This window comes from Epinephelus fuscoguttatus, linkage group LG6 (assembly GCF_011397635.1).
Source record: "Epinephelus fuscoguttatus linkage group LG6, E.fuscoguttatus.final_Chr_v1".
NCBI classification, from domain to species: domain Eukaryota; kingdom Metazoa; phylum Chordata; class Actinopteri; order Perciformes; family Serranidae; genus Epinephelus; species Epinephelus fuscoguttatus.
The window spans coordinates 2020628-2041350 of NC_064757.1; the positions used below are offsets into that span (position 1 = coordinate 2020628).

At 42.2% G+C, this 20723-nt stretch overlaps 1 protein-coding gene across 1 annotated transcript in view; it reads right to left on the bottom strand.

The window, feature by feature from the left end:
- Positions 1-1126: 1126 nt before the first annotated feature.
- The window catches only part of LOC125890225 (voltage-dependent N-type calcium channel subunit alpha-1B-like), a 657655-nt gene continuing 638058 nt past the window's right edge, over positions 1127-20723 (bottom strand). Inside the window, exons 34-37 of the mRNA XM_049578752.1 lie at positions 4053-4169; positions 3728-3793; positions 3497-3588; positions 1127-1174 (exon numbers count right to left, since the gene is read on the bottom strand). Of these exons, the coding sequence (XP_049434709.1) occupies positions 1168-1174; positions 3497-3588; positions 3728-3793; positions 4053-4169 (282 nt within the window). The 3' untranslated portion in view covers positions 1127-1167. The remainder of the gene's footprint in view (positions 1175-3496; positions 3589-3727; positions 3794-4052; positions 4170-20723) is intronic.

Below are 20723 nucleotides of genomic sequence, written 5' to 3' on the forward strand. Positions count from 1 at the left end.
ATGGGATGGTTAATAGTGAGTCCGGTGGGAAAGGGGAGGAGGGGAGAGAAGAAGGGAAGATGGGTTGATCCAACACACAGAATGCTGATGGGAGGGAAGAGAAATGACAGCACTGTAACTGGGATGTCAGCCTTAGCATGCTAGCAAACATCCCACTGGTACTTCAAACAGGGTGCACAGAGACAAAGATTTCAATGCCAGGCAAAGCTTTGGTTAGCATAGCCTGGCTTTCCTTTTGGTGGACATCTTCATAAAAATGTCATATTACATTCTTCATAAGGCTTTTGATCTGATCTTTTAAAGATCTGAATGTCAAGTCAAATACATTTTTACTTTTACTAGGCCAATATTATAAAATCACAAATTTGCCTCAAGGCTTTACAATCTGTACAGCATACCATCCTATCCTTAGACACTCAAATGGAGAGATCAAATTTCTTTCAAGACTTTTGAAGGTTTAAACTAATACAAATGGGATGTAAATTGTGTCTGCTATCCAAAACTTACAGACAGGGAAAGTAAGGATGGCATGCGGCATGTTGACAATGCCGTGGCTTTGAAAGCTTTGTTTCCACTCCGGCATCATCAACCAAAGCCAGTCAGTTTGGAGGGGTGTATGCTAGTGTAAAGGCGATTTCATTGGTGCACAGCCATTCAATTAAAGGTCTTTTGGCATAGAAGTACACAAAGCACCCTAGTGACAGAAATGTCTGGTATTTGCAAACCTTGTATGCTACCCTATTAGGGCAGTTCTTCCCTAAGCCAAGGGGGGGTGAGATAACGCGTAACAAATTGTACATATCCTTATAGGAAATCCGTCCACTGTGGAAAAGAACAAGCACATAAATAAACAAAAGTTCAAGACAGCTTGAAATAAAACAATTATCATTAGTGGGCTGACTGCATACAACAACCAATAGGAACAAGGGCTGTGCATAAGGCCTCACTTAGCCACCTTATTCACAAACAGGGAAGAGAGGAGCAAAGTTTCCCCCACTTTACTTTGTATGCTACTTTCAGGGGCCCAGAGGGAGGCGTGAACATACCATGCAGCTGGGTCGTACTCGGCCCAAACCCGGATGAACTCATCGAGGTGATGAGGCCCCAGGATGGAGGAGTCTCTGGTCAGGTACTCAAAGTTATCCATTATGACTGCTACGAACAGGTTCAGCATCTGGAACAGAGTTTACGCCTGTGATTTAGCCCAGTCACAGCAACATTTAAACAGTCATTTGGAATGTATTAATTCCTAATTTTCTAATTTTCTCAGAGCAAATCTGTATTAATCTTTTGTGTCAAGTTTGACTTGGCGAATTTCAAGTTGTGCCGCTAAACAATGGCAACCATCTTTAAAGTGCTGACTTTTGAGGGAACAGAGAGCTGTAGGATCCACAGCTAGAGACTTATATTTTAGCATTTAGCTAGGTTGCACCATCCACTGGTATAACATCTTGCTCTGTCTGAGTATACAGTAAACCACTTCACAAAAGAGGCATGGCTTAAAAGAAGACATGATGAGGCAAATATGTAATTTAAATAAACTGAATAAACTAGCAATCAAGCTCCAGTAATCCAGTTAGCTCCTGTTGACCTGCAAACATAGAGCAACTTTTCTGACACTGAGGCTGAAGTTATTTTGGGTGAAGTGGAGTTGAGAAAAATATTTCATTTTATTTTATTTTACATATATTATATTTCATTATTTTATTATTAGTGCTGTGACAGGGACAGGAAAATCAAAGGCGTGGAAGGAGGTAACGCGTGCTGGTAATTCCATGTCCTAGAATGACTCAAGAAGTTTAACAAATATGGTTCAATATGAAATTTGATGCCAAAATGCTCAAGTACAGGAGGCTCTTCCTTGTCACAGCTGCAGATGAGCGCATTGCTTACATCATCATAGAGACCTCTCTGTCAGGAATTATTCCTGATGGAGACAACAACATGCCTCCACGGGAGCAGTTGATAGGAAGTGTTTGGTCAGTAGATGGGTCTCACAGTCTCGCCACTCAAACAGAAGATAAATTTGTGGAGTTCTCTCTCCTGATTAAATCAAGTGGGAAGGGGATGTTAGAAATGTAGAAAACACATGCATTAAGTTATTTAAATAATGCATTCACATTTAAAAAAAAAAACACTAATGTGAGGCTTAAATCTGCCAATTGTCAACTGATTTGGCTAAATGTGTTATATTTTAAATTTTTTGTGATGTTTAACTTACACGCTTCAAAGGTGAATTAAAATTGTATTTTCTAATAATGACATTGGGAATTTTTTTTTAAGATATTTTTTGGGGCATTATGCCTTTAACTGACAGGACAGACAAGCGCGAAAGGGGGAGAGAGAGAGAGAGGGAGCGACATGCAGCAAAGGGCCACGGGCCAGAATCGAACCCTGGCCGCTGCGGCAACAGCCTTGTACATGGGGCATGTGCTCTAACCACTAAGCCACCGATGCCCCAACATTGGGAATTTTGAGTTTGAGTTTGTCAATAGCAAGTGTTCAACAACCTGGGCTTTTCTGCAAAGCCAACGTGTCACATCTGACAGAATAAATCAGGCCAACAGTTAGAGTGGCTACATAACAGTAGGAGTGTTTCAGTGCTGACCAGGAAGGAGCAGAGGAAGATAAAGGAGACAAAGTAGAAGTAGGCGAAATCACTGCCGCATTCTTTCCCATGGGACCCTGATCGCTCATCACAGGCTCGATGACTCAAACACGATAACATGATCTCATGCCAGGCCTCGCCAGTTGCACTCCTGATGCACAGAAAATCACAGACAAACAGAGAGGAGACATAAAGGACTGGCAACATTTTGCAGGTCCATGGTTAAGCTTTAACAACATTAAACAGACATGGTTGTACTCTGTGCTGCTTTTTAAAGTGAGGGGAAAATTTAATTACTTCTGACTGACTTGCAGAGAAAGTCAGATAATGTAGACTCAACAGAGGTTGGCTTTGTAGGAAAATGTGCTTGATGCAAAATTAATTTGGTTGGCAAATGTTTTATGTTGCTTTAACAATGTCTTACTTAAAGCCTCTTAAAACTTTCATATTTTAGATATTTCTCTATAATATTAAATATTCATGATTACATAAGCAACAATCAATGTTAAAGTTGGAGAAAAGAGACAGTCACAGACATTACTGCTAAATAATAATATAATAATAATAAGAAAAATAATAATATAAAAATCCCATATATATATATATATATATATATATATATATATATATATATATATATATATATATATATATATATATATATATATATACATATATATACATATATATATATATATATATATATATATATATATATAGATCTATATATATATATATATATATATATATATATATATATGACGCAGTTCTGTCTGTGACTATTTCTATCAAAGATATATATATATATATATATATATATATATATATATGAAGCAGTAATGTCTGTGACTATTTCTATCAAAGATATATATATATATCTTCTTTTACCTGAAAAGCAGCATGAGAGCTTGGAGAAAAGTGCGAAAGTTGTTGTGGTGATTGATCGCTGTGTCCTCATTCAGCTCAATGTTGCCAAACACCTACACCAGAGACACATTGACGGAAAAGGATTTGTCTTAGCAATGTGCAAAATAATGTTTTTCACATTCAGGCCACAACAACTAAACCACTATATTAATATCACGGCCTCTGTGACGACAGCAGAGTAGCATCACCCACCTGCATCCCAATAATTGCATAAATGAAGAACAGCATAGCAATCAGTAGGCAAACATAAGGCAGGGCCTAAGGGACAGGGAAGAGAAAAAACAAACGTATTTACTTCTTGATAACCACACACATATTAATATGCACTAGCAAGACTCAAAGGCTTGCATGTTGAGATGCTTGAGTGATGAGGCACCCTGAGCAGGAAATGATCTGGCACCCCTCTAGTTACCAGTCCACACTTTGTACTATTTGGTCTGGCAGCCGTCCCACAAGTTACTGTGTGTGGGTGTGTGAAAGTGCACATTTGTGAGCATGTGATAATGTGTGTAAGCACCTTGAAGGACTGGACGAAGGTCCATAGCAGGATGCGGATGGTGTAGCCCTGTCTTAGCAGCTTGATGAGCCGAGCGGCTCTGAACAGCCTCAGGAAGCTCAGGTTCAGCAGTCTGTCCTGTTAGACACAGACAAGGCACCAAGACCTTACCAACCAAATACTCTTATCAACCACTGATAAACACATCCTTATCAGGGTGGAATTATTAATTCAAAAGTTACCTCAGCTGGTTACATGTCATTGTGGTGACATGCTGACCCCCTTTAACTAGTATGGTTGAGAAAAATCATACAAGACCCAGGTGGAAAAACATTTAGGATGCATCAAAGATTCAATCACCAAACAGATGAATGTGGTTTGTTTCTGAAAACAAATGGACAAACAAACAAAAAAGATTCCACTGTGTTGATGTTCTAATCACTTATACATTTAGTGATGTCCTTGTTCCCAGTTTGTTTCTGCATTTGTAAATTTTGTGAAATATTTTACATCAGAACTGTAATTCTATATGAAGTTGGGTCCTGGGTTTAGGCATAAAGACGACATTCGCAGTATATCCATCCTGATTCCAGCAGCTGATAAAAATCAGAATCATGTCTCATATGAGAGAGAATGCGATAAAGTAAACTGGCCTAATCCAAATGAATGCATCTGCAGCTGACATTCCTGAGTGCATCAAAGACACACACATTAATGGGCACTAGGGTCACAATTTGTTTGAATCTATGTTAAAACAATAGTGACATGCCCATGTGTACACTGAAAGAGTTTTTGGTTGCTGTAGTTGTCCTGCCCATATGGCCACAGACAGATCGTATCTTAAACCCATTTCAATGTATGTGATGGGGGTATAAAACCCACAGTCCTCATTCTGTGTAAAATCTTTTTAAAGCCCTGCTCAGACCAAAGTTTAAAAATGAGACAAAACCATTGTAGAGTATAGCAGAGAAAAGTTGCAGCAGTGTGAACTGGTTGGTCTGATCTTGACTCAAGCCAGCTGATGGTGTCACCTGCAACTCAGCTGGACAAATCACTGGCGGCTGGTTTTAGAACGTAAAGCACATCACCTGTTTCAACAGCCAGTTGGCTTGTAGGTTCACTGGTCAAGTCAAAATGGCCGCTGAAGAGGGTTGCTGCTGCTGCTGCTCACTGTATGTGCTTATGCACCCCCATACACACTCATTTTCAATGACTGATTTATTGGCACTGGTTATTTATATCATTGTTAGTGATATTAGTTGGAGGGACCTGTGGAGTATGGAGGAGAATCATATTAGATTCCTGGTAGGGGCTACATACAATGTGTTACCGACCCCCCAGAACCTAAAACTGTGGGTAAATGGGGACCCATCTTGCCCATTTTGTTCAGGTCCCGCAACCTTAAAGCATTTTTTGACAAGGCTGATATACATGGCGACATAACCAGGTGTTGAAATGTTTAGCTGCAGGCATCAAAGGGAAATGAAGACAGGTAAATTCAGAAGGTGTTAAGAATAGGAGTTTAGCAATTCAGTTTGTCCGTGAGGGGGAGAAATACAGAAGGGATAAGTTAGTAAGGAGGCAAGGGTGTGGCTGTCTAGAAGGTGCTTGTGATTGGGAAATGCAAGTAGATTTAGGGGGAAAGCTTGTCGTTCCCCAGGAAATAGTTTGTACCAAGCAGAGGCCTGACATAGTGTTGTGGTCAGTGAGTCAACGGATAGTTTATTTCATTGAGCTGACAGTTCCATGGGAAGACTCAGCGGAAGAAGCCTATGAAAGAAAAAAGCTTAGATATGCAGACTTAGGAGCATAAGCTGAGCAGCGAGGATGGAAAACTAGGATCTGTCTAGTGGAAGTGGGGTCTAGGGGATTCATAGCAATATCAGCTGTCTCGCTCCTGGGGGAACTTGGAGTGTGGGGACAGAGTTTGAGGAAGACAGTGAAGGAAATGTCAGATGAAGCAGCCAGAGCTAGCCAGTGGATCTATAAGAGAAGAAATAATGTCAGTTGGGGGCCAGCAGGGGGAACTACGAAGCAGGGTACATAACTCCTTGAGATCAGGTGGAGAGATCCACCAATCAGTCCTCTCAGGAGAAAATCCAGGAAGAGGAAGGTTATTTAAGTGTGGGAGTGGCCTATTTGAATCCCTTTTTTTGAGACCATGCTGCAAGGTGAGTGTGTTTGCTGATCCTGTTAGTTGATTTATCTCCTTTAACTTTAGTTTACATTGGAGTTATGCTATGTAGTGTGTGAAATAGAGTATGGTGAATGTGCTAGGAAAGATAGTATCAGCACTGTCGCTACCTGGAGCTTGGTTTTGTTGAAGGTGGCAGTGCTGTTTGGGCTGAGAAAGCCATCTGTAAGTAAGGTAAAGGAGGTTGTTGGGTTGGTGAGGAGAGCAGTGAGACCTGGCATTAGGGGAGTGTCTCTGGGACGCCAGAGATCACTGTCTAGCCTCCTGGAGGTGTCGTGGGACCAACTAGGCGAAACACTGGTGAAAGGAGGTTCCCACCCGATGACCACAAAGACATGTTAGTTATCACTGCTCACTGGTCTGTATAGTTAAGCCTTGCCATAATAGCTTATCATAGGGTTTAGGAGATTATTCACTGAGTGCTGATCCTTTCTCTAGAGCACAAACTTCTTGTGTTTATTTTAATTGTAATGTATTAATTATGAATAGAGTCAGAGGCGGTCCTGGCTAGCTTTACTATTTACACTGTGAGCCTCCGCCGTATTCCTGTCTGTGACCCTGTTCACCCACAACCGCAAGGATTCGCCTTTCCTTTCTGCTGCTGGTTGAAACGTGATAATAGGGGCGCCCCAGCGCCCACTGCACTAACTTGATGTGGAAATGAGCGGTAGTCTAGAAAACTGGCAAGTGTTTTTTTTTTTTTTTGGAGGGCGCTCATGCCCCCTCACATAGATTGCGCCCTGGGCGGTTGCCCACATTGCCCATAGCAAAAACCGTCCCTGAATACAGTCCATCTGATGCTTGTTTTGTTTCTGGTTTTCGCCATTTCATCACAACTACAAATGCAACTGTAGCCAGTATCTTACTATCACTACCCTCATTCATATTTTAAAAAGCTGCAAGTTATATTCAGCCACAAAATAAGCCTTAAAAGCTGAAAATCAGAACAGATGTACACAGAGTCGTTGCATAGAGATGATACACTGTCTCATCTAGTTGCGTTGGTGTGAACCGGCAGATTTTTACAAGATTACAGAATGGAGCATTGAAAGTAGTTGCCTGTTTTTTAGATTAAATTTAACATTCCTGTTTGGTACTACTACCCCTCCACTGTAGCACAGAAAAGAAACACTGTGGAAGCACAAAGAGGGAAATTTACATCAAAAATACAGACCTATCTTTTAATCTGAAACAGAACAGAGAGTGCATAATAATCATGCATTGAAACTACAGTTCACAGAAAAGTATATCTGCTGCTCTTATGCATTTAAACAGACACACATACATGTACAGCATGAAGCAAGCGTTTCATCTACTCTGGGTTAAGTCATCAACCTGTAAACAGTGCTTGGTTAAAAAGAAAATCTATAGACTGATGTAGCTTTATCATTATTTAGATTACAGTGGTGGAAAAAAGTTTTCGGACACCCTTAAAATTTTACACAATCTCAAATATTATCATCAAATATTTGTGGAAAAATCTTTTTTGTGTTTCAAAAGGTGTGGCTGCATTAGACAGATACAAACAAATACAAATTATATTTTCTTGTTTATTGTTTACAAGAAAAACTAACAAAACTAAATTCTTGACAGTTTCAATATGTCAGTTCTCAACATTGTCGCTATCAAAGTCAACAAATAACAGAGAATGTGTTCAAAACTGAACAAAAAATAAATAAACCATCACATCATCAAATTAATATTTAGTAGTCCTGCCATTGGCACGTAGTAGAGCTCTAATCCTGGCTGGCATGTTCCCCACGAGCCTTTCACACTGTTGAGGGGTAATCTTGTCCCATTCTTCTTGAATTACTGCTTTTAATTCTTCTAAATTCTTTGGTTTATGCTTTGACACAGACCTTTTGATAATCCACCACAGATTTTCAGTGGGGCTCATGTCCGGGGATTGAGCTGGCCACTCTAAGACCTGGATACTGTGCTCCTGCAGCCAAGTTCTACTGGCCTTAGATGTGAGGCAAGGGGCATTATCTTGTTGAAACATCCAGTTTTTACTTTGACGGAACAGTGCACGCGCAGAAGGGAGCATGTTGGTTTCGAGAATGGTACAGTACTTGGTAGAGTTCAATGTGCCATCACAGACAGTGAGATGACCAACACCAGCAGCACTTATGCATCCCCAAACCATGTTACTGCCTACACCATGCTTGACAGTAGGTACTGTACATGCTGGAGATAATGCTTCGCCTGGCCTTCTGCGTACCATCACATTAGTAGGAGGAAGATAAAGCTGGAAACTGGACTCATCTGACCACAAAATCTTCTTCCAATTCCTGGCTGTCCAGTTCTTGTGTGCCTGGGCCCAACGACGCCGGGCTAACCTCTGTCTCTCATTGATCAGGGGCTTCTTGATAGCCTTGTAGGACCTTAAGCCATGATCTAAAAGTCGGCCACGTACAGTGCGGGTGGAACACTGGACACCAGTTTGGTTTGACCACTGCTGCTGAAGCTCCTGTGATGTCATTCGGCGGTTTTGCCTGCACATGCAGATCAGGATGCGGTCATTTCTTGCTGAAGAAACCCTTTGACGCCCAGATCTTGGTTTGTCTTCCAAGCTGTTGGTTCGTCTGTATTTCTGCAGAGTGTATCCAACTGCTGAAGGACTGCATCTGCACTTCCTGGCTATCTGGTGGCAGCTGTACCCTTCCTGGCTGAGAATCTTTATCTTCAGGCGTGTTTCCTGCGTTAGGTTCCTTGTTTTAGCCATTTTTGTGTCTGAAGAACTTTCAAATGTGCTGGCTTTATGTAGACACGAGGCTTGGCAACAAAAATTGTGTCTTTTAATAAAAAGAACGACCTTCATCACTGGTACCAAAATGACCCAATACTCAAAATTTCTTATGTATTTTTATAGAACCAATCAATTTTAAGTTTTTAATGGCAAAAAATTGTACTTGAAGACCTAAGAGTGATTCTTAATGCAATATTTCACAAATGCATGGGGTGTCCGAAAACTTTTTTCCACCACTGTACTTACTAGAGGTCGCTATGACCACTAGGATTCACACACAAGGGTTTCTGAGTAGCATAGTAGGTGTGTAAAAGAGCTAAGACATACACGTCCAAGAAGCTGCATGCTCGTTTGTTTGTGATAGACTGTGCTAATGTTCAGTAAATGGTCAAGTTCAAGAACATGAGTCAGTAAACTTCATGACAGAAGTGACCCTTTTTCGTCCAGCTGAATGAGAGAAGGAGAAGTTTGGAGCAGCGGCATGGCCAAGTTTTACATGCCTGAATCTTTTTACTTCACCTAGCCGTCTGCATGGCTGGACTAGAGACAATGCTTCTGATGCTACCAGATAGCAACAAAGCTTGACAAGTTAACAAACTACTGTATGCCAGGGATGGATTGGCCATCGGGAGTTTTTCTTTTCTTTTCTTTTCTTTTTTTAAAATTTATTTTGGTTTTTGGCTGGTCGGCCCACAGAGCAGAGAGATGATGGGCCCACTGGTTTGTCTCTCATCTAAACACTGGCCAATCACGGCCCGTTCCATTCTACTAGTCCCCACCCCCCGAAACAACGTCTTACGTGAGAGAGGACATAACGAGCGATGAAGAAAAGTGAGAAGGAAGCTACATGCACAAATGGAGCCAACTAATAAAAAGCGCAAAGGGGGGACAGAGAAGGTAAGAGATAAAAAGATTAAATCTCTACAGGTGGAGGCCGCCAAGTGTATAAAAATTACACATTTGTTTGCGGGGGCCGGGGCTAGCAGTGGTGGTGCATGTGCATCTGCTAGCGCTAGTGTGCAACAGGTGCGCCATCAGGACAGTGATGATAGAGGAGAGGAACAGAGTGAGGCCAGAGATCCCATCGAGGCAGAGGGACAGGACGGCAGGGAATAGGAGGAGGCTCACAGTGTAGGAGAGGGAGGCATGCCAGGTGATGGAGGTGAAGTGGTAAGCAGCACCACAGGGAGTGTATGTCTAGGTATTTGAACTTGAAACAATAAATAACAAATGACAAATAACAAATGCTGTTTTTTCTGCTAGCTAGCTTATTAGCTGTCTGCAAACTGAATTCTAGCTGACTGCATTTTAGAGTTTCTAGTTCCTAGAAGATTGTCAAACCTCTACACACCACTGTGATCTTTATAAGAAAGTAGGATGGTCCTCCCTCAGTGTAAGGAGGACCCAACATCGCATATTGTTTGTATATAAGTCTATCTGCACCCTACTCCAATTCAAAACCAGCTATTATGTGGTCAGAGAAAATTAACATTAGAAGTCCCACATGTATCATCTCATGTACTGAACTAGGAAAAATAGAATTTAAGTTTGAAGCATCACACAAATGGAATGATCTACAAAACTCCCTACAACTCCAATTCCTTTTATCATGTAACAAATTAAAAACCATAATAATAGACATATATAGATGAATCTAACATTATGTTTTTAAATGTGTCTTGATTGGGGATGGTATGTTCATGTATTGAAGGGGAGTACATAGGTGATGTCCAGCCGATTGTGGTGGGCTGGTCTGGGCAAAAGACCAGGGCTGATTTCATATCTCAGTCCAGCCCTGCTGTATGCTATGGGCAAAGAGGCAAAGCAGATATTCAGCACCTTCACATTCCCAGCAGATTTTGAGGATTATTACGAGGACGTAATTAAGAAGTTTGACGAACATTTTGTCCCCAAGCGGAATACTATACATGAGCGTGCATCTTTTCACAGATGCCTACAGTGACTTGGGGAGGGTGTTGAGGCTTTTGTGAGACATCTTCATGAATTGGCAGACCATTGTGATTTTGGAGCAACTAAGGATAAACATCGTCATTGAAATCACAGACAGCGACGTATTTCAGAAACTGCAACTGGAGGTGCTGATGCATGCTTTTATCTCTTGTTGTTTAGACTATTGTAATGCCCTGCTCTCTGGTCTTCCCAAAAAGACCACCTCTAACCTGCAGCTACTCCAAAACTCAGCTGCTCGAGTGCTGACGAGGACCAGAGGGCGGGAGCACATTACACCAGTTTTAGAATCGCTGCATTGGCTCCCCGTGTGTTTCAGGATCGATTTTAAGGTTCTTTTATTAGTTTTTAAATGTCTTAACGGTCTTGGGCCATCTTATTTATCTGACCTGCTTTTATCATATCAACCCTCGCGGATCCTGAGGTCCTCCGGCACCGGCCTTTTAATCATTCCAAGAGTTAGAACAAAAACCCACGGGGAGGCTGCATTCAGCCATTATGGCCCTCACTTATGGAACAGCCTGCCGGAGAGCATCAGGACTGCAGAGACTGTTGATGTTTTTAAAAGGAGGCTCAAGACACACCTTTTTAATTTAGCTTTTAACTGATTTCTTTTACTCTTTTAATTCTTCTATTATATGTTATTTTTACTTTCTAATGCTTTTAAATGATTTATTTTTAAATCTTCATGCATTTTAGTTTCTAAATTTTCATTTATTTATTTATTATTATTAATATTATTTTAATCTTTAAATATTTAATTTTTCCTAATCTTACATTTTTATGCATTTTATCATTATTTTATCTCATATTTGTTTTATCTTATCATATTGCCTTTTAGTCTTTTAGTCTTTTAGTTTTTAGCTCCAGTGTTTCCTCATGGGGGGCCTCCACACTGAGAGGTGTGTCCGGTCTGCCCGCGGGGACGTCACCCTGGAGAACCCTCAGGCCCAGAGGACTGGGGGGCTCTGCACCATGTGTGGAGTCCACCACCATCTGTCTGGGTCGGGGTGGTCTCTGTGGCGGCGTTCCCTGTGGCTGTCGGCTGTGGCGCCTCTCAGTGTGGATGGCCCCCCATAGATGGTTCTTTCCTCACCTGGTTCCTCAGTGCCCAGCCATGTTATTGACTATATTGACTGTGTGTGTGTGTGTGTGTGTGTGTGTGTGTTTATATGTGGGGGTGGGAGGGGCGGGTTTTCAATATGTATATATTACTTTTGTTTGTTTTTTATTCTGTGAAGCACTTTGTGCTGCATTTTTAATGAATGAAAAGTGCTATACAAATAAAGTTTGATCTTATTATACATTTTATTTTGTTATGTAATGCTAAAAGCTACATCAGTGTATATTATGTGTTTATCAGTGACTAATGTTCCCATTGCTAGAGCTAAACAAAGAGGGAAGATGTAACATGATTTGGATGTAGCTTTAACTGCGCTGTTAGCGGCACTGGTTGATAACAGCAGCTAACAGCTGTTAGCGCTGTCAGCTGTGATTGCATTACCTTTCTCCTTTAGCAGCTCTTTCCAGCTGGGAAAAGCTACCCCGATGTTGACCCTCGCTTTTTAATTCGCTGGTCACGTTGTCTTTTTGATTCCCTTTTGAGCTTTCTTCGCAACGAGGATTCCATCTCCCGTGATGCTGCATATGCTCAAAGAGTGGGACTTTGTTTCAAATTTGCCAGGGTAGTAGCGAAGTGCCTTTTGCTCCTCAACCTCGGCTTCTCAGTCATGGAGCGCTGGCCTGGCTCTCAACGAAAACGGTGAAGGCAGGGCTTTATGTCCCTTGCTGGCAGATGTATTCTCAAGATGGCGAAACGTTATGGAACCCCCCAGACGACTTACCCGCACAATGTACAAAAAAAATCCGAAATTCTCCTTTTACGTATAAGTCAGATTACTGGTGGAGGTAATAATACACCAATGATGACATATTTATGAATGCAGACATCATTTTTTTCCAATAAACAACTTCAAATGTTAAACAGTGTCCCTTTAAATATTTGCTATCCGGTTCAGTTAAAAAAGGATAAATTGTATCCAATATTGATGTTCTGGACGTGAAAAAAAAGGATAAAGTGTGACCCCAAAGCAACCCACAGCAGGGTTCTCGTTGTCCACAAGTGGTGGACGAGAACCCTGCTGTGGGTTGTCCACAAGTGGTGGACAACGAGAACCCTGCTGTGTTCATCAACAAACAACTTAAAAGGTGGAAAGTAGTATTAAAAAAGATAAAACAGCAAGGATACTGGTCACCGTACATGCAAGCCAGCGTCTCTTGTTCTGATGAGTTATCGCATGCAAACTCACAGAAGCATGTATCTAACACCACATGAAATGCTCACAGGTCGACCTATGCCTGTGCTGCATTTGCGAGACCCCTATAAGGGACCCCTGCTTGAACAACTGCAGATTGAGCTGAAAGACTATATGAAGCAGCTGCCATCCATAAATCAATCTATCTGCAGGAAAAAAAGTAGAGAAACAAGTCTTGACCAAGTGGTTGAGAAACCAGTGGTGCCATGTGATCAGGTGTACATCAAAGTCTTCCAGAGAAAGTGACATGAGTTAAGGCGAGAGCTAACACCTGAATCACTGCACTGTCTTCAAGGAAAGAACAAGGGTGAGTTAAAAAACAATGATAAACAAAATGACTCTGTGGTGTGTTCTGGAAGTAATGAGCATTCTGATGTGGGTGCCAACAGAAACAGGAAAATAGGAGGTGGAGAGTCCAATGGGGCTGGACTGTCAATGTGCGGCCGGCGGGAGCTGCAGGACGACTCAACCACCATGATCAGTTTTTATGTCAGGCAATAACTACTCCAGACTCTAGAATAATGCTCTAGAATAATTTTCGGGACAATTAGAGCAGGATTTGGGATTCGGGACAACTGCTTGGATTTCAGGACTATCCCGAATTTTTTGGGACGTCTGGTCACCCTAGCCCAACCACATAGACACTTCATTCTAATTGAGATTGTGATATCGGCATTCATAGATCAACTTCTAATTGAGTCAATATTACTAACTGTTTAGTCCTTCCTGGACTGCTCTGTGATTGGTCTTCAATGAACTTGTCTGACTAATATGTAAAACACTTTGGGTTGCCTTTGGGTCTGAAATGTGCTATAAATAAATTTCCCTTGCCTTTTCTAGACAGGTTTTGATGAGTAAATTAAAAATAAATAAATAAATAAGATGAAATAAAATGAAATAAATACATAAAATGAAAATAAAAATAAACAAATATAAACAATTTTTTTTTTTAAAAATTGACGTTTTCCTTTTCATTTCTTGTCCTCTTATTTCTTACTCCACCTGTTTTACTCCCATAATCCCTTCCATGTCCTGAAAAAAAAAACAAGATATAGCATGTGCATGTAGCCTTTATAATGACTGTGATATGAGCTTAAAAGTAAAGGCAGGAAAAATACCCCCAAAAGACCTAGGGCCCAAAGGATTAATGTTATTTGACCTGTCTTTCACAATTATATCCATCACAGATTCACTAATTCTACGATGTCATCCATGACTCAGTGGCTGGAATGTGCTTCAGTCCGTGTCATGTAGAGTAGACCGTAGTGCAGTCTCTAATCAGCCTGACCATTTCCCGATCTCTTGCACATTAAGGGCATGCATTGTAGTTGGTAACTCATTTTGAACTCATTGAGATGGCAGTGTGGTTGCCCTCTAATATGCGGATGGCATCACTGCACCATAGATGTTCCATTTGTTATAGCAGTGATCCAGAGCATTATTCATCTAATGCCTACATGGGAAATACGGCTGATCAGTATACTCTCAAAGATGCCCATGTAATCTCTAATCTTCTTCATGACACCTGTCCAGTACAGCAGTAAGGCATTTATCATAAAAGACCCATTACATCTAATTGGGCAATACACCTGGGGATACACCATTTTTATCTCGGCATTTTCAGTTGCAAGTTGAGCCACATTTGTGATGTCATAAGCATTCTTAAAAAGAAAACAGACTGATTAAAATAAAATGCAAAGACAGGGATCTTATTCTGTAAGTGACTGTCTGACGTGCTGACGTATTGCGGTAAGCGTGTTGTGTCATTTCCGGTGTTTCTGTGATAGCGTCTCTGTGCTGCTCTAGCGAACTCTACCAGCTAGCTTTCTGCTTTTCCTCACTTCAGTTGCTTAATATCTAATTCATGTCTTAACCCACACTAGTTCTGTTTCAGCACTTATAGCTCTCCTCCTTTTTATGACTTTCTTGCTAATCTCTTAGCTGTTGTTTGCGCATTATTAGCCTTGATAGCTACATTAGCTTAACAGTTAGCGATGGCTTCTCCTTCTGCTCTTTCTTGGTGTGCCAGATGTTTAGCTATGCCTCTGCCTCCTTTAGCAACAGTGGTAATTGTAACAAGTGTAGTTTATTTGCTGCGTCGGTGGCAAGGCTCAGTGAATTAGAAGCGCGGCTCCGCACCATGGAAAATCACTTGGTAGCTGCGGTAGTTAGCCAGCCCCCTGTAGCTGGTGCGGAGCCACATAACGTAGCCTCTTCTAGCGGTCCCCCGGTAACCCCCATGCAGCTGGGAGGATGGGTAACTGTCCGGGAGAAGCATAGTTCCAAGCCGAAGCCCACGGTTCCCCACCAGCCTGTTCATGTTTCTAACCACTTTTCCCCACTCAGCGACACACCCGCTGAGGAGAAAATTCTGATCATTGGCAGCTCTATTCTGAGAAACGTGAAGTTAGCAACACCAGTGGCCATAGTCAAATGTATCCCTGGGGCCAGAGCGGGTGACACTGAGTCAAATTTAAAACTGCTGGCTAAGGCTAAACGTAGATTTAGTAAGATCGTTATTCACGTCAGCGGCAGTGACACCCGATTACGCCAATCAGAGGTCACTAAAATAATGTTGGTGTGTGAATATGCAAAAACTAAGTCGGACTCCGTAGTTTTCTCTGGACCCCTTCCAAATCTGACCACTGATGACATGTGTAGCCGCACGATTTTAACATTCATGTTGACGTTGATAATGACTCCCTGGCTACCACGTTTATCTCATTATTAGACTCCATTGGCTTCAGTCAGGGTGTACATGAACCCACTCATTGTTTTAACCATACCCTCGATCTAGTTCTCACGTACGGAATTGAAATTGATAACCTAAAAGTCTTTCCACAGAATTCCTCGCTATCGGATCATTATCTGATTACTTTTGATTTCTTTTTACTCGATTACACGCCACTCAGCAACTGTAACTATACTAGATGTTTATCAGATAGTGCTGTCGCAAAATTTAAGGTAAAGATTACTCCGTCGTTAAATTCAATACCAAGTCCCTCAGTAACAGAGGTTTCCCGTACCGACTTTGATCATTTTGTCGATGGCGCCGTAGGCTCGCTCCAAACAACACTTGACTCTGTAGCTCCTCTTAAAAAGAAGTTAAACAAGCAAAGAAAGTTTGCTCCTTGGTATAACTCTCAAACCCGTAAGTTAAAACAAATAACGCGAAAATTTGAAAGGAATTGGCGATTAACCAAACTGGACGAATCTCGTTTAATCTGGACAGACAGTCTCAAAACTTATAAGAGGGGCCTCCGCAATGCCAGAGCAAACTGTTACTCAGCATTAATAGAAGACAATAAGAACAACCCCAGTTTTCTTTTCAGCACTGTAGCCAGGCTGACCGAGAGTCAAAACTCTATTGAGCCTTGTATTCCTTTAGCCCTTAGCAGTAATGATTTTATGAGCTTTTTTAATGACAAAATTCTAACTATTAGAGGCAAAATTCATGACCTCCTGTCCTCAGATAGTACCTATCTAACCTCAAACACAGCTGTAAAACCTAATATATATTTAGATTGCTTCTCGCGACTTTCTCTTCAAGAATTGACCGCAGTGATTTCTTCATCTAAATCATCAACGTGTCTCTTAGACCCCATCCCAACTAGGCTACTTAAGGAGGTCTTTCCTTTAGTTAACACTCATATATTAGATATGATCAATATATCCTTATTAACAGGCTATGTACCACAGTCTTTTAAGGTAGCTGTAATTAAACCTCTACTAAAAAAGCCCACCCTGGATCCAGAGGTGTTGGCCAACTATAGACCAATATATAATCCTCCCTTTCTTTCAAAGACCCTTGAGAAAGTAGTCGCAGACCAGCTGTGTGATTTTCTCCATGATAATAATTTATTTGAGGAATTTCAGTCAGGATTTAGAGTGCATCATAGCACTGAGACAGCACTAGTCAAAATTACAAATGACCTTCTGATTGCTTCAGACAAAGGACTTGTCTCTGTACTTGTTTTATTAGATCTTAGTGCAGCGTTTGACACTATTGACCATCAAATTCTACTACTGCAGACAAAGGACTTGTCTCTGTACTTGTTTTATTAGATCTTAGTGCAGCGTTTGACACTATTGACCATCAAATTCTACTGCTGAGACTGGAACACTTAATTGGCCTAAAAGGTTCTGCACTGAGCTGGTTTAAATCTTATTTATCTGATCGTTTTCAGTTTGTTGACGTTCATAATGAATCATCCTCACGTACCAAAGTTTGTTTTGGAGTTCCGCAAGGTTCTGTGCTCGGACCAATCCTATTTACTCTATATATGCTTCCTTTAGGTAACATCATTAGAAATCACTCTATAAAGTTCCATTGTTATGCGGATGATACTCAGTTGTGTTTATCGATGAAGCCAGAAGACACTAATCAATTAACTAAACTCCATAACTGCCCTAAAGACATAAAAACTTGGATGAGCACCAATTTCCTGATGTTAAATTCAGACAAAACTGAAGTTATTGTTCTTGGCCCCAAACAACTCAGAGACTCTTTATCTGATGACATAGTTTCTCTAGATGGCATTGCTCTGGCCTCTAGCACTACCGTAAGAAACCCCGGAGTGATATTTGTCTTTTAATTCTCATTTAAAACAAACCTCACGGACTGCATTTTTTCATCTACGTAATATTGCGAAAATTAGGCCTATCCTGACCCGAAAAGATGCAGAAAAATTGGTCCACGCTTTTTTTTTTCAATTTTTGTTTATTTATCTTTGTGCTCCACTGTCTCTCAGATTAACTCATATCGCAGCGATGCCTGGATAGTGTGACGTATGTGGTTGTGCTGCTGCCGTGGTCCTGCCAGATGCCTCCTGCTGCTGCCATCATTAGTCATTAGTCATACTTCTACTGTTATTATACACATATGATTATTATCACACATGTATACTGCCAGATACTCCCTAGATCGCCACCTTGCCGTGGTGGAGAGCCTTGTGTGCTCCGATGAACCTGAGAGTGATGCCGTCCGGAGCTTCAGCTCCTGGCAGGGTCACCCATGGCGGTAAGGTCAAAGGGGAGGTTCCAGACAAAGAGCGATCCAAAAAAAAAGTCCCTCAACGGCGGAGTGGGCGGATGATGGTAGCAGAGGTGCCCCACAATGGTCACAAAGGCGGAAGAAGGCTGCAGCAGTGAGAGGCCACCAATCGTCTTGTTTTTGTCATGTGTCATGCCATTGGACTCTGGAAAGCCTTTTGCTCCTGGCAAAATGACATCAATTGCAGGGCAAAAAGGCAGGCCCACTCCAAGGCAAAGGCAGCTGTCCAGAGCAGGGTGAGAGAGCTGAAAAATCAAAGGTGGATGGAGAAGGCCCTGGAAATCCAGAGGCTTGCTGACTCGGGTGATACCAGGGGTTTCTTCAGCGCTACCAAGGCCGTATATGGCCTCAGCTATTGAGGTCTCAATCCCCTTCGCTCCAAAGATGGACAAACCTTGCTAAAGGATGAAGCGGGGATCTGCTCCAGATGGCAAGAACACTTTCAAGAACTCCTGAACCGAAACACCACAGTCGAGCTGGAGACCATCAACCAGCAGCCTATCATGGAACATCTGAGTGCCCCTCCCACCAAAAATGAGGTCCTGGATGTCATTAGGAGGCTAAGCAATAACAAGGCCTCTGGACCAGATGGGATCCCGGGAGAAATCCTCAAGCAAGGTGGGCCAAAACTCCTCTGCCACATCCATAGCCTCCTCGCTAAGATCTGGGACAAAGAAGAAATCCCTGCAGAACTCAGGGACGCCCTGATTGTCACCATCTTCAAGAAGGGAGATAAGGCAGTCTGCGGCAATTACAGAGGCATCTCCCTCCTGTCCACAACAGGCAAAGTTTTGGCCCGGATATTGGCCAATCGCCTACTGCCGCTGTCAGAAGAGATCCTCCCAGAGTCGCAATGTGGCTTCCATCCCGCCAGAGGAACCTCTGACATGATCTTTACAATCTGTCAACTGCAAGAGAAATGTCGAGAACAACATCTTCCTCTGTATATGGCCTTCATTGACCTCACAAAGGCCTTTGACTCTGTGAACAGAACTGCCCTCTGGTGCGCTCTTTCTAAGATCGGATGCCCAGACAAGTATCTGAAGATCTTGCGTCTGTTGCATGACGATATGACTGCAACCGCCATCAAAGTGAATACTGGGGTCAAGCAGGGCTGCATTATTGCACCAACCCTGTTCGCCATCTTCATTTCCACCATCCTCCACCTTACCAGCCACAACCTACCTGAGGAAGTCAAGCTTTTATACAGGATTGACAGATTCAGGGTAAAAAGCAAGGTGCTCACCTCCTCCATCATGGAACTCCAGTATGCTGACAACAGCGCCTTGGTTGCTCAGTCTGAAACAGACCTTCAGAACATCATGGATGCTTTTGTCAGAGCCTACCAACTCCTGGGACTTGACGTCAACATCAAGAAAACTCAGATCCTCTACCAGCCAGCTCCTGACACGCCCCTCCAGGCCCCCATGATCTACGTGGACAACAATCCACTGGAAAATGTGGATAAATTCGCCTATCTTGGCAGCCTTCTCTCCACAAGAGCTGTCATCGATGAAGAAATTAACCATCGTATTGGGTGTGCCAGTGCAGCCTTTGCCAGGCTGAGGAAGAGAGTCTTTGAGAACCGCATCCAAATCAAGACCAAACTTTTGGTCTACCGAGCGGTGGTTCTGCCCACTCTGCTCTATGGGGCCGATAGCTGGACCACCTACAGCAGACATCTTAAAGCCCTGGAGCAGTATCACCAGCGATGTCTCCGCAAGATCTTAAGGATACGCATGGGAAGATAGGCGAACTAACATCAGTGTCCTGGAGGAAGCTAACATCGCCAGCATCACCACAACCATCATTCGGCACCAGCTATGATGGACAGGCCATGTCGTTCGCATGCCCAGTTCCAAAACAAATGCTGTATGGCCAACTGAAGGAAGGACAGCGCACCCAAGGGGGACAGAAGAAGCGGTACAAAGACGGCATCAAAATCCATCTCAAAAAGTGCCACATCAACCTGAACATTTGGGAGGAGGCAGCCCTCAAGAGAGATTTGTGGAGCAGGATGGTCCATGAGGGTGTGGCACATTTAGAAAAGGACCTCCACCGTGCCGCAGAAACAAAGAGGCAACAGAGGAAGGAGAGATCCACCACCAAAATTGCTCCACAAACCCAAACTACAACGACCAAGACAACCACTCACATATGCCACCATTGCAATAGAAACTGTGGATCAAGGATCGGCCTCTACAGCCACCTGAGGACCCACAGATGACCAGACCCACCAACAGGAGGACAATCATACTCGTTTCGAGTGATCGCCAATGATGATGATACTGCCAGATACTAATATATACTTTTAACATATTGTACCACAGTAGCCAGAACTATAACGATAATATTATTACTTTTATTAATGTTGTTGTAAGCTACTGTCATTACCGTCTGTCCTGCATCTCTC